Source organism: Anoplophora glabripennis, unplaced genomic scaffold, assembly GCF_000390285.2.
Source record: "Anoplophora glabripennis isolate ALB-LARVAE unplaced genomic scaffold, Agla_2.0 scaffold1, whole genome shotgun sequence".
Lineage (NCBI taxonomy): Eukaryota > Metazoa > Arthropoda > Insecta > Coleoptera > Cerambycidae > Anoplophora > Anoplophora glabripennis.
In genome coordinates this window covers 1,714,665-1,727,637 of record NW_019417028.1, presented here as the reverse complement: position 1 = coordinate 1,727,637, position 12,973 = coordinate 1,714,665, and the positions used below count along the sequence as shown (strand labels likewise).

Below are 12,973 nucleotides of genomic sequence, written 5' to 3'. Positions count from 1 at the left end.
AGTTTTGGGACCGGCAGAAGATTTATCATTTTTTTATTTGTCTCACATATCAATATGTTATTTTAAAAATATCTTTGATTTAGCAACTAATCACTAATAGGTACTCCACCTTTGAAGGCAAGATAAATAATATAATTACCTAATTATGTTATTATCTTAAAAGCGGTACACAAGATAAAAATATCGACATGTTCCTAGAAAGTGAAAAAATATATAAAATCACGCATTGAAAAAATCGATGTAAAATTGTATTTAAATTGAGATTCAAACTGATTACCTAAAAAGAAAAATTATACAGGCTGTTACAAATTCGCTTCTCACTACAGGGATCTCGGATACGACATTCTGCAATATTAATTTAAGGTTTTTATATGACTGGTTGCAGTTCTTCATTTGCTAAAATACATAAAAGTTAAAGTTTTCCGTAAACATTTACCAATTTATTCAATTAACACTTTATTTTGAGCCATATATATGTATATTTAAACAGTATGTATAAAAGTCGCTGATAACTACAAACGAACCGTATAACAAGTCTGGATGGCGTTAATTAAACTAGAAGTACATGTGTCGTAAGCTTATCTCTCAAAAATATTATCAATTTATCTCGATCTGTTAACCACGACGAATTAGTACCACAAATTGATTTGATTTTTCAGTCGCTGTGATTCTGTTTGCACGAAAGAAGGTGAACTATATCAGCTTCTACATTTCATGGTAACTATTTAGAAATCTGTTTAATCAATTGCCATATACGTATATTTAGACAATAGTTTATAGAAATAATGTGCCTACATCGCGGATCAAAATTGTAAACAATTAATAATTATTTCAAAATTCACTACGTAGAGGACATTATTATCCCATAACACCCCTGATGCCTTCAACATTAGATGTCACTAATTTATTATTTAATGTGTTAAAAATCTTTTATGTACAGGGTGTTTTATGATTAACTGAAAATAATGTAATTGCCATCTAGGAGGGCCATTCGTAAATATAGAGGGGATTTCTGAATGTTCACTAAAACTTATTTTGGGCTATAGGTATCTGTAGAAGAATTTGTACGAATTACTTTATTTTTGTTATTATATCATTGAGGGCCAATAGACTTGATAGCAAAATTTCGAAGTTCCAGGACCGTTTCCTTAAACTAAAATTCCAATTCCATTTTTATTAGAAGAGAGAAAAAATATTATTTTAATCTATTTTAGAGATCTAACAATTTAATTTAACTCAAAAATTAATCTTATTTTTTTAAAAGTAAAAAGAAAACCTTCAGAAAAATATTTTTTCCGAAATGAGTAAAGAAGTTTCTATTAAAACATTGGATTTTCAATTCTGTAAAATTATAATAAGAACTTGTTATTTCAATTTTAAAAATATTGGCTCTAACTGTTGTCATTATTCTAAAATAATAATAAAAGGTGATTAAAAAATTATGTTACCACATTTCATTGTTAATTCCAAAGTTGAGGAAAATGTAACCAACAAGATAAATGCATGGTTTTTATAACTGATTTATATACTTTCAATATGCTTCATAAAATAGTAGGAAAAATGTATAGGATAAATATTCGGAGGAGACAGAAAGACACAGAATATTTGGAATTTTATCTTGAATAGTCTGTTGTTGGTGTATACCAAAAATAAATTAATTTCCATCATTGATTCAAGCGCGTCTAATTAAAAATAAAAAAACACCATATACATTTACAGATTTTAATTCAGAACTTTTATAGTGATCATTTCGTCATCATCTAGGTTTTTCCACTCTGTCATTACAGTATGATGAGTCATCAATGAAACACATTGTATAACTGGTATATTTGTTTGACATTTAGTATATGTTGTTGTTAATGAGATTAAATTCAAGAGAGTTTTCTATAAATCAAGTTGAACAATGTTCTTTGGTACCAAAAATCTAGGTATGGAAAAGATCATGGAATTTAGTAAAAAAGACAAATATTAATATTAATCTAGTCACCACTTTTGACTGTATCATTTATAATATCATTTTACCCACAAGTATTGTGTTTTATATACAGGGTGTCCCATTAATATTGCGAAAAAAACATACCTACCAAATAAAAAAAAAATCGGAATTAAGATTCACCAGATATTAGTAAAAACCTTGTATTTTCTCTAAATTTCAACACCCTGTATCTCCGAAACGAAGCATTTTCAGACATAGGTTTATGGGAACTTTCTTTCTTATTTTTGGTCAAGGAAACTCCCCCTGAATTTTTTTGCATGCAATATTAATGAGACACCCTGTATAATTCTGTTCTAGTAATATTTATAAATATAGAAATACCTAAGATCTATCTATCATGGCTATATTTATTTCTTAGTTTTCGTCAAGGGTAATATTGTATAATAACAACAAGAATAAAAGTAATTTCTTTGAAAGATTACATTATTTAATGATTTCAATCCCCAGGTATGTGTTTTTCAAATAACAATATTTAGGTTTATCATTTCTGACGTTTATTTTAGATTGATTTACTAATTGTTTGGTAGATACTGCTGGTATAATTAAATGCTAATTGAAGCATAAGGTAGTGGTTTCAAGAAGTTACATATCTTTTGCGTAAGTAGATATTTAGTACATTTTAATTTCTATTTAAAGGTGCTTTATTTGGCACTGATCGTTGTAGATATTCATAACGTCCTAGGACTTTTTTCCCCATTTAATTTATCTCAAAATAGTATAAAATATCAGACTAATAAAACAATAATATAATAGGTTTGATTTTATAAGCTGCTAGATTCGAATGAATACAACAACTTTGCATTGTAGATGTTAGATATTTATTAAAGGTTACTATCTGATGACACCGCCCAATTTTTTTTATTACGAACACAAAATTGTCGAGTGCTTTTTAATCTTTTATCAATTCCATACCCAGAAATGTTTTCGATCGATTTTCCCTACAACAAAGCAAACGTTAGCTAGAAAACATTTTTACCTTGACGAGTTATTCCAATATTTCACGTGATACATTTCTTATAGGTAGCCATGGATAATCTAAAGATTCTTGGCAAGATCCTATTCTTGTTGCTAGTATCAGAAGCGTTGGCAGATGACGTGCACCTGCCGACACACCTAACACCTTACAAATATTCGCTGGATCTGGTGCTTGACCCTAGAGCCACAACTTATGACGGCCTTGTCGAAATAACCTTTTCAGACACAGATACAAAGATTAACACAATACAACTGCATGCTTCATCCGAGACCATAGAGATACATGATGCTTTGCTTAACTTCGAGTATAGCTGTAATGTGACAAAAGCCGATAGCGACACAGATGTCGTGACTTTAACGTGCCCCAAGGATTCTCTGGAGAAACAGAACACTCTGATCATTAATTTTACGGGGACTTATTCTGTTAACGATATGAAGGGTTTGTATAAAAGCACCTACATGGAGGATGGAGTGGAATACGTCCTGCTGGCCACCCAGTTTGAGCCCGTGGCTGCGCGACGAGCTTTCCCGTGCTTCGACGAACCAAGTTTGAAAGCCACTTTCGATATTTTTATTACACATCCAAACGATTACAGTGCTTTATCAAACACGGCCTCAAAGAAGACGTTTCAAATCGGGTAAGTATGTTGATCTCAATTTGCTAGTAAATAAGAGCAAATTATTACCTTACGAAGTAGTAGTCGCTGCTTGTCTTTGATCACCAGATAAATCATGAATATACAGGGTGTGGCGTGTATAATCTATAAAAATTGAAGTACAGCTTCCTAATGATATTTGTAATAGAAAACTCTTATACGAAAAAGTTCTATCTTCCCGTTTTTTTTGTAAATTAAAGTTCATTTATTCAACGAAAATGAAGGCCGGCCCTGTGTTATTTATTAAAAACTTCGGAAATGTTTTTATGCGACCCGAGATGCAACCTTATAATTTAAGTCGGTATAATTTAATACTAGTAATACTAAAAGAAGGTTATGTTACGTTGACAAAAAATTTGTGCAGTCAACTGATTTTGTATTTGTATTGAATTCATTATTCACTTAATTATTAAATATTAAGCATCATCCATCAGTGCTAAAAAGTGAAAAAAAAAATTTATTTTGTAATTCCACGATAGTGACAGTGTAATTTTTATAAAAAAGTAAAAAATAAGAATAGCGTGCCAATTACATTAAAAACGAGATTTTTATTTCTCTTTGCTTGATTTTTTAATTTGTGCACAAACTAGTTTTACAATGAACCGAGAAAACAATGCTTTTACTATTTCCAAATGTGTCGATATGGTGTTAGTGTATGGTGCAGCCGGAGAAAATACGCTCGCGGCGACTAGGTTGTACCGGGAACGATGGCCACAGCGTCACCCCCCCATGTGCATATACAATCCTAGAGTGCGTTCAGCGGCTGCGAGATACGGGAAGTGTTATTCCTCGAGGAGAAGGACGTGGTCAGCAAGTGAACCTTAATGTTGAAGATGTAGTGTTCGAAAATCTTGACGAAGACCCCACAATTAGTACTTGACGACCCGCATGGCAAGTAGGAACCTCATATCGTACCGTACATCGCATCTTAAGACGCCAGCTGTTGCACCCCTACAACCAGTCAACAGATTTTACCCCCGGATTGTGATCAACGAATGCGTTTTTGTTTTGCAGATGGTTTTTACGGCAATGTGCCAATCAAGTAAACTTTCCTGCTTATTTTTGTATAACAGATGAGGCGATATTTAGGTACCCGTGATGAAGTGAATTTCCATAATATGCACATATGGGCCTATGAAAATCCTCACGCGATTAGGAAAATTCATTTTCAACATTGGTTCTCGGTAAATGTTTGAGCTGGCATAATAGGCGATGTACTTGTGGGTCCCTATTTCTTTGAAGGACGATTAAATGGACCAACATAAGCTGACTTTTTGGAGAACTGGCTACCTGAATTATTGGACGATGTGGTATTACAACTTCTGGGACACATGTTTTATCTTCAAGATGGGGCTCCTCCACACAATACTCGAGAACTAACGACACTTTTGAAGGAAAGGAAATGTTTCCTCAGCGATGGATTGGACGGTTTGGTCCTGTGCCGTGGCCACCTCGGTCACCCGATCTAACTCCAATGGACTTTTCCGCGCTAATGGGGATCAATTTCAATATTTTATTTAGAAATGGTAAGTTTTATTTCATTTTGTTCCATATTTTAATGGAGATTAAAAATCAAAAATAGAACTTAATCGTATAAATCTTTTCTATTACAAATATCGTTAGGAAGCTGTAGTTTAATTTTTATAGATTATACAAGCCACACCACACCCTGTATATTATAAAGTCATTGAATTATATGCACCCGAAAATTCCTCCAAAAAAATACATCTAATATTTCCAGACTAACTTATCATAATGCGACATCTTTGGGAAAATACTTACAAAAATACAAATTAGTATTATTTTATTATTATCAGCGTATTATTTTTGACAACTATTGCAAAATAAGATATATTTTAATAAGAAATCACGCCATTAGGTTATAATTGTATTGCTACGGAAATAAATCATTTCAAAAATAGAAAATATAAGTAACCTTCGTTAACGTCAAAACATTTAAACGTCAATAAATGTTATACTAGTTGTTGTTCGAATTAATAACATACCATAAGTGTTATAGGATAAAGTCGATGTCGCTCGATTTCGGAGCGTTATTATCCTTATAACACCCTAGATACCAAAACGTTTTATATGCTGATGAAACATTTATTCAGGATTGCAATTACATGGATCTTTAGTATTAAGACATATATGGTTAAACAGTGTATTGTAGATGTACTAGATATATTAAACAAAATTGGCTAGCAACTAATAATGATATCATTATAGAATCTATTTAACTCGGTTTCCAGAGTTTGTATCACCTATATTGACGTAAAACACTGTCTGTATTTAATAGCGTAATATCTGACTAATTCAACACGATAATTACTAATTATCACTTTTTCAAATAATCGAAATTCGCGATCAGAAGTTAACACACTTGAGATAAAGGTATTTTTTGATGTTGTAATATTAACAAGTTATCTCTGTTGTAAATTGAAATGATAATAATTAACATAACATATTTTAAAAATAAAAAACAAATTTATAAATATTTTAAAATTCTTGGAGCTATTAATTTCTTCTTAAATCCTCGAAAAACATTATCTGAATTATTTAAAAGAATTCATTGAAATTTGTTTCATTGTTCTAAAAAATTCAAAAAAATTTTGTGATCTCCCAGTATGGGATCGTTATTGTGTAGGTGCCTAAAAATTAAACCTTACATTTTTTTATTCTATTTATCAAAAATATTCATCTATATTCATTTACTTAAATAATTAAAGACTACTGTGTTCCAAAAATATTCTATATTCTAGCGAAGAAGCTGCTAGTGCATTTTGTCTTGATTAGCCATAAACTAAAACAATATCCATTAATTCCTATACATATAGGCCTATCCTAGGTATTTTGAATACTGATGCAAACAATAAATCACAGCAATAAGAACGCTATGAAAACCACAGTAATAATAAAATCACAGCAATAAGAACGCTATGAAAACCACAGTAATAATAAATAGGCGTTTGTCGAATTAAATCGGATGAAACTACCTGATAAATATTCTACAGTGTACCAGTTACTTTGTACTCTTAAACGTAACATTTTTTTCTCAAAATATTGGAAATACTTTTTTGGTGTTACTGATTCTACTTTTAATGACATATACAGGGTGATTTCATTTTAACTACAGCAATTGCAGGACTAGATTTATTACCAAAAATAAGTCGAGTTTGCCGTAAAAACTTTTTTCCTGCTCGACTCGGTATTCGAGGTACAGGGTGTTAAAGTTTAAAAAAATATATTTTTTTCATAATGCGCTAATGAAATTGAATGAAATTGACTACAGCGTATTCACTTAATGGGGGAATTTTTGTATTTAAAGTGTATATCCCCTTGTAACTTATTACATATTTCCTTTTGAGCTAAGAAGCATATTTTTATCGTATATCGATATGAAATACAATTCTTCTTCCATCTAGTTTTTCTAGACTTTCAGTGCCACGAAGTTAACAAATCTCTGAACGATTATATTTTACATTTTCAGCCCTGATAACATCCAAACACAATTCGAGACTACACCGTCCATGTCCACGTACCTAGTAGCTTTCATCGTATCAAAATTTGTGTCAAACAGTGACGGCAAAACCAGAGACTACGACGATCAGATATTCTCCAGACCAAGTGCCAAAGAATTCACAAGCGTAGCTGCTACATATGCACCCGCTCTGATAGACCTATTAAGCGAATGGACGGGTATAAATTACGAAGATCTTGGCAATACACAAGCTTATCAGGTGGCGATCCCAGACTTTGCACCTGGGGCTATGGAGAACTGGGGTCTAATCACGTTCAGGTAAGGAAATCGGTTTCATTTGAATTTTGGATTTTTTAAACATGTATGTATTTCTTTTAGGGAAGTCGATTTGTTAGATGATAAAAACAACACCTCCAACGCTGCCAAGCAACGAATTATAACGACAATTGCCCATGAACTTGCTCACCAGTGGTTTGGAGATTATGTCACTCTTGATTGGTGGTCAGACACTTGGTTGAATGAAGGATTCGCCACTTATTTTCAATATCTCATATCAGACCAAGTAAGCTAATACACATTTACAAATACACTATTATCAAATAGGCCAATCAATTTCTGTTTGTGACAAAAATGTCCACAGGTTCCTCATCATTGTGATTCCGTGTATTGGTATTATTTATTGTGTATTACCACTTACAATAATATTAATCTATAAATAACAATATTCAAAATTGTATCCTTATATATCTATTGCCCCTCATCTAACGACCCCCACCTACTCGATCGCGTACGCGCGCTCGGTCGTTTTTGAGCATGTTTGGAGGAATTTTTCACCTATTTCTCATCAATTTATAGGAAAATTAGAATACACGTTTTGTAGTATTTATATTTCACTTCCAACGCATCCAGAAACTTTGCAAAATAGTGCAACAAAAAATTTAAATTGCAATTGTGTTAAAACTAATGGTCCGACAGCGTCTGCTTTATGCATACAAAGTACATTTCACTACTTTTGTGCACAGAGTCAGCTCTACAAATTAAAAAATGGTGTAGTAGTGAATTTTTTAAAAAAACGCCAAATTTTCCGATTTTTCCGGGTTTTCTTCGTTTCTAATTATCCGATCGGATCGATCAACCTCTCGTTTTATACGTGTTTCGATTTTCTACAAATTGTTTTTTATAGCATTCAGATTGCTTGGTTAGTTTAGCCTTTATAAGCAAAAAACTAAAAAAATGCGTTTTTGCATAAAAATGTTTATAAAAATTAATTAATTGTAAATTGTAGTAGAAAACATGTAAGCATATATCTACAGACTGTCTTACATGACAATTCGTTTGCTACTAGTATTTTTGTCACAAAATCACTGATTTAATGCTTAAAAGTTGTATACGTACATTTAAAATATGTAATAACTTATAAACGGTTATACGGGGTGAATCTAAATAGCATCGAAAAAATGTAGGGAGCGATTCTCTGATAAAAATTAATAGAGGTCATCGATATAAAATTTTTAGAAAAAAGGTTTCCCTGAAAAGTTACGTCCCTCCAAAAATTAAAAAAAAAATTGTTTTACTTTTTTATCTTCCATGTATATCAAGCTAAAGAAACCAAACTTAGTGAACATTATCTGTCAAAAAAACTATACTTTTTGATATGTTTTCAACCCCGAAGTATTTTTTTAAGGGGTTGAAATAACCAATACATTTTTTTCCCTTAACTTAATCCTTAACTTTTCGAAAAAACTTGAGATTAAAAAGTTAGTGAAAGGGACTTTTTAGACATAATTTTTAAAAGGAAAAAATTTTGTGAAAGAAAATACAAGAAAAAAATATCGGATGATTATTTCAACCCCTTACAAAAATACTTGAGTTGAAAAAATTTCAAAAAAAATTTGACCAAGTTTGGTTTCTTTAGCTTGATATACACGGAAGATAAAAAAGAACAGCATTTTTTTTAATTTTTGGAGGGGCGTAATTTTTCAGGGGAGAGTTTTTTCAAAAAATTTTATACCAAAGATCCCTATTAGTTTTCATCAGAGAATCGCCCTTTTTTCGGTGTTATTTAGATACACTCTGTATATAGTCTATTAAATATAGAATGTTATAATTTTATTGTAAATTAATTAACGAATTTTGAGTATTTTTCTTTGAAATAGTATGTATTTCCGTTTTAGCTTGATGATAACTTGGACACTATGAGGCAGTTTATCGTTAATGAACTGCAGGCAGTTCTTCAGGCAGATGCTATTCCTTCAGCTTTGCCGCTTACGAGCGACGTTAACAGCGCAGCTGAAGTTAGCAACAAGTTTGACGACGTCAGCTATTCGAAGGGTATGTGCCAACAAAAATTAAGACTTAGGTACTTCTATTACTCCCCAGTAAATGATATGGAGGAAATATTAAGTCGTAATTGTTATATCTTCTACTTAAAATTCTTGTTTTTCACCTTCAACAGTTCAATAAATAATTAAGAAATTGAACTTTTAAAATATTTTTCTTTGTTTTTCATACATTTTTTTATTTAAATTATGTTGATCTATTTTTTAAATATCTATTATAAATATATATAAATATATTTTTTATTCTAGGAGCGAGTATAATATGGATGCTTAGAAACATTATTACAGAGGACACTTTTCAAAAAGGCTTGAACTCATACCTAAAAACTTTGTAAGTAAAAATATTTATATATAGTGTGTTCTGATTTGTAGGTATACAAACCATTAGCGTTATAAGTAACAAACCTAGAAAGTTCAAGTCAACTTTTTTTAGATCCTAAAAAACTCAGACTTGGAAAATATAACATCCTCATGATTACAAATCATACGCCTGCTGATTTCATAAGTGGCCAATTTTTTTAATATTTATCTTTCCTTTTAACAAATGTTTTGCAACGTAATATGGTTTGTAAAGTACATGTATTCGTACATTGACTGTAGTAAAGTGTGTTATTTTTTACAAATGATATACATAACTACTATTGCTTTTGAGAAATACCTTCGATAAAGCTAACCAAGATAAATAGAATAATTTGTATATCAAATTAACAATTCTCTTTGCTTTCAGTAAGTACGGTAACAGCAACCCAACAAATCTATTAAATTCTTTTAACGCAAGTACTCCTGACAAATTGGGTTTGAATAAAATTATGGATAACTGGATACACAAGTCCGGATTTCCGTTAGTTACAGCGAATCTCAACGGATCTACAGTAGTTTTGACACAGGTAGTTAATATTACTTAATATACAGGGTGTCTCTGAATAACGTGTTCAACGGAGGACCACAGATTCGTGGACTCAAAATAGGCAGATTTAGGCTAATTCATCTATATCCAAAATCGCTTCGTTTGGACGTCAGATGGCCTCAACGTTCGTGAAAATTTTTTGAATTTTGTAAATAACTCGAATACGTATTATTAGATTTTGATTATTTTTGCAGTGTGGACTTTTGTTTTCAATCTACACATTTTGGTGTTATACAGAGTGTTTTTTAATCTCACAACTCCCACAAGATTGATGTATGGTGATAATAACTGTTCATAACTTTTCCCTCTTTCGGACAATAATGACAACCATTTTATTTGATAGGTGATACCATTTGGAAATTTTTGGGCCACGACACGAATCTGTGGTCTTCCGTTGTACATGTTATTCTGGGACACCCTGTATACTCCACTAAAGAAATTATTACAAAACTGAACACTCAAACAATACCCATTATTAATTTGCGACAATTCTGTTGTAGGAAAGATTTTTATTCCAAAATGATTCCGAAGCTGAAGCAACGCAATGGTACATTCCCATCAGTTACACAACTGGTGCTGATAAGGAATTTATATACGAACTATCCGATTGGTTGAAACCCAACTCTACAGTTGAAGTTGAGTTGAATGACACTTGGATTCTAATTAATGTATATCAAACTGGTAGGACGTTTTTTGACGATATTCTTGATTGATTGATCATTGATATATTGTATTTTCAGGGTATTATAGAGTTAACTACGAACATGAGTTGTGGCACAGAATCATAACGGTTTTAGAGAGCAACAAGGACTATATCGATGTACTAAACAGAGCTCAGCTTATTGATGATATGTTCAACATTGCTAGGGCTGGAAAGATTAGTTACGATATGGTCTTCCACTTGGCTGGATATCTGGAATCTGAAACAGCCTATTATCCTTGGGTATCTGCGTTCAATGCGTTGTCCTACATTTTTGGAAAACTCAACGACGCCGAGGCCGAAAAGTTACTGCAGGTAATAAAGTAGTGAAAAAACTAGTATCACTACTAAAATTAATAAAAATTTATAACTGAAACATTGACAAATACATCATCATACAAAAACTGTATAACTGCCTATACCTACATCTTTTTCAAAGTGAGGTAGGTATGATTGTAACTTCATTTTTAGGAAGAAGTTCTAAGCTGGATAAACAAAGCTTTCCCTGCAAACTCCACAGATACAGGCAAGGAACACGTAGACAAACTAAAAGAAGTCCTCATTCAAGACTGGGGATGTAAGTTGGGACAGGAAGAATGCATTAAATATGTCAACGAGACATTCCAGAGCTACAAAGAAAATAAAAGGTAAAACAATGTAATCTCAACCTTAAAAAACGCGTTGACTTGTTTGCTTATCACTTGTTTATATGTAAGTTGTATTTTGTTCCAAGGAATTGTTTCGCTTAGATTTCTGTAATGAGCTTTGTATTATTTATTCTCTTTATGTAAACATTTACTGATTCGTTGCAATATTCATCGTTCTTCTCTAGCCTTCCAGATTACAACAAAAGAGGACTAGTTTTCTGCCACGGTTTCCGTATTAGTGCAAAACCAGAAGAAGACTACAAAGTACTATTGGACATTTTCAAGGATTCCACCTCAGTGGTCGAACAAAACGAAATAATTTCTGCTTTAGGATGCTCGGAAAATTCAGAGATTCTGACAAAGTAATTGTGCCTATAACCACCAATACTCCTTTTAAAGAATTCTTTTTATTTTTTAGATATCTTTCAGAGGCAATATCCTCGAACTCTTCCATACGAAAACAAGACGCTATTTACGTATTTAGGGCCGTTTATACGCATAGTGCTGTGGGAGTAAACGTTACTCTGAACTTCTTGGAGAATAATGCGAAAAATATTACTGACAGGTAAACAATATGACCTAGGACTATGTATCAGCTAGTAATAATGAATTGCAATTATTAGGTTTTCTGGAATGAGTCTCTTGTCGAATGTCATCTTTGCTCTTGCCGACAAAGTGGCTTCAGATGAGCAAATTAAACAGGTAAGTTAAATTTTCAAGTTCGAATATCCAACGTAAAATACAAAAATTTGTATACAGAGAAGAATTTGTAAAAAACACTATTCCTGATTGTTTGTTGATCTGGTGACGTCAAATAAACTTGGACTAGTTGAGTGATGACTAGATCCATTAAAGTCCTTACTAAACACTTATTCTAATAAGTATATTTGCTTGAACTATGATTAAAAAATAATGTCTCTTTTTTAAAGCTAACGAAAATAATTACTGACAACTCTGACAACGAAGGCGTTAAGCTTATTAGCCAGAGGGTCACTGAGATCACGACTGCGAACAAGAATTGGAGAGACGCACACGCCGCTGATATCAAGAAAATTCTGAATGCGAACAAAAACGCAGCTCATATACCACAGCCAGTTACTTTGCTGTTAGTTATCGCTTTTACTTTATTGTACATATTTAGCGGTAAATACTGACCGCACCTATTCCTAAACATATATTGTTAACTAATGTTACTATCTTTTGAAAATTAAAGATTTTTTGAAATATAACGCGGTATTTTTTTAACTATGTTCTACTACTAGCTCAATTAAT

General features: G+C 32.0%; 1 protein-coding gene across 1 annotated transcript in view; it reads left to right on the top strand.

Moving 5' to 3' along the window:
• The window catches only part of LOC108910862, an 83,318-nt gene extending 70,388 nt beyond the window's left edge, over positions 1-12,930 (top strand). Inside the window, exons 52-64 of the mRNA XM_023455829.1 lie at positions 3,017-3,609; positions 7,118-7,426; positions 7,487-7,670; positions 9,283-9,439; positions 9,697-9,778; positions 10,175-10,334; positions 10,855-11,035; positions 11,095-11,369; positions 11,526-11,701; positions 11,887-12,063; positions 12,120-12,266; positions 12,325-12,403; positions 12,631-12,930. Coding sequence (XP_023311597.1) covers positions 3,017-3,609; positions 7,118-7,426; positions 7,487-7,670; positions 9,283-9,439; positions 9,697-9,778; positions 10,175-10,334; positions 10,855-11,035; positions 11,095-11,369; positions 11,526-11,701; positions 11,887-12,063; positions 12,120-12,266; positions 12,325-12,403; positions 12,631-12,855 — 2,745 coding nt within the window. The 3' untranslated portion in view covers positions 12,856-12,930. The remainder of the gene's footprint in view (positions 1-3,016; positions 3,610-7,117; positions 7,427-7,486; positions 7,671-9,282; positions 9,440-9,696; positions 9,779-10,174; positions 10,335-10,854; positions 11,036-11,094; positions 11,370-11,525; positions 11,702-11,886; positions 12,064-12,119; positions 12,267-12,324; positions 12,404-12,630) is intronic.
• The last annotated feature ends 43 nt before the right edge of the window (positions 12,931-12,973 follow it).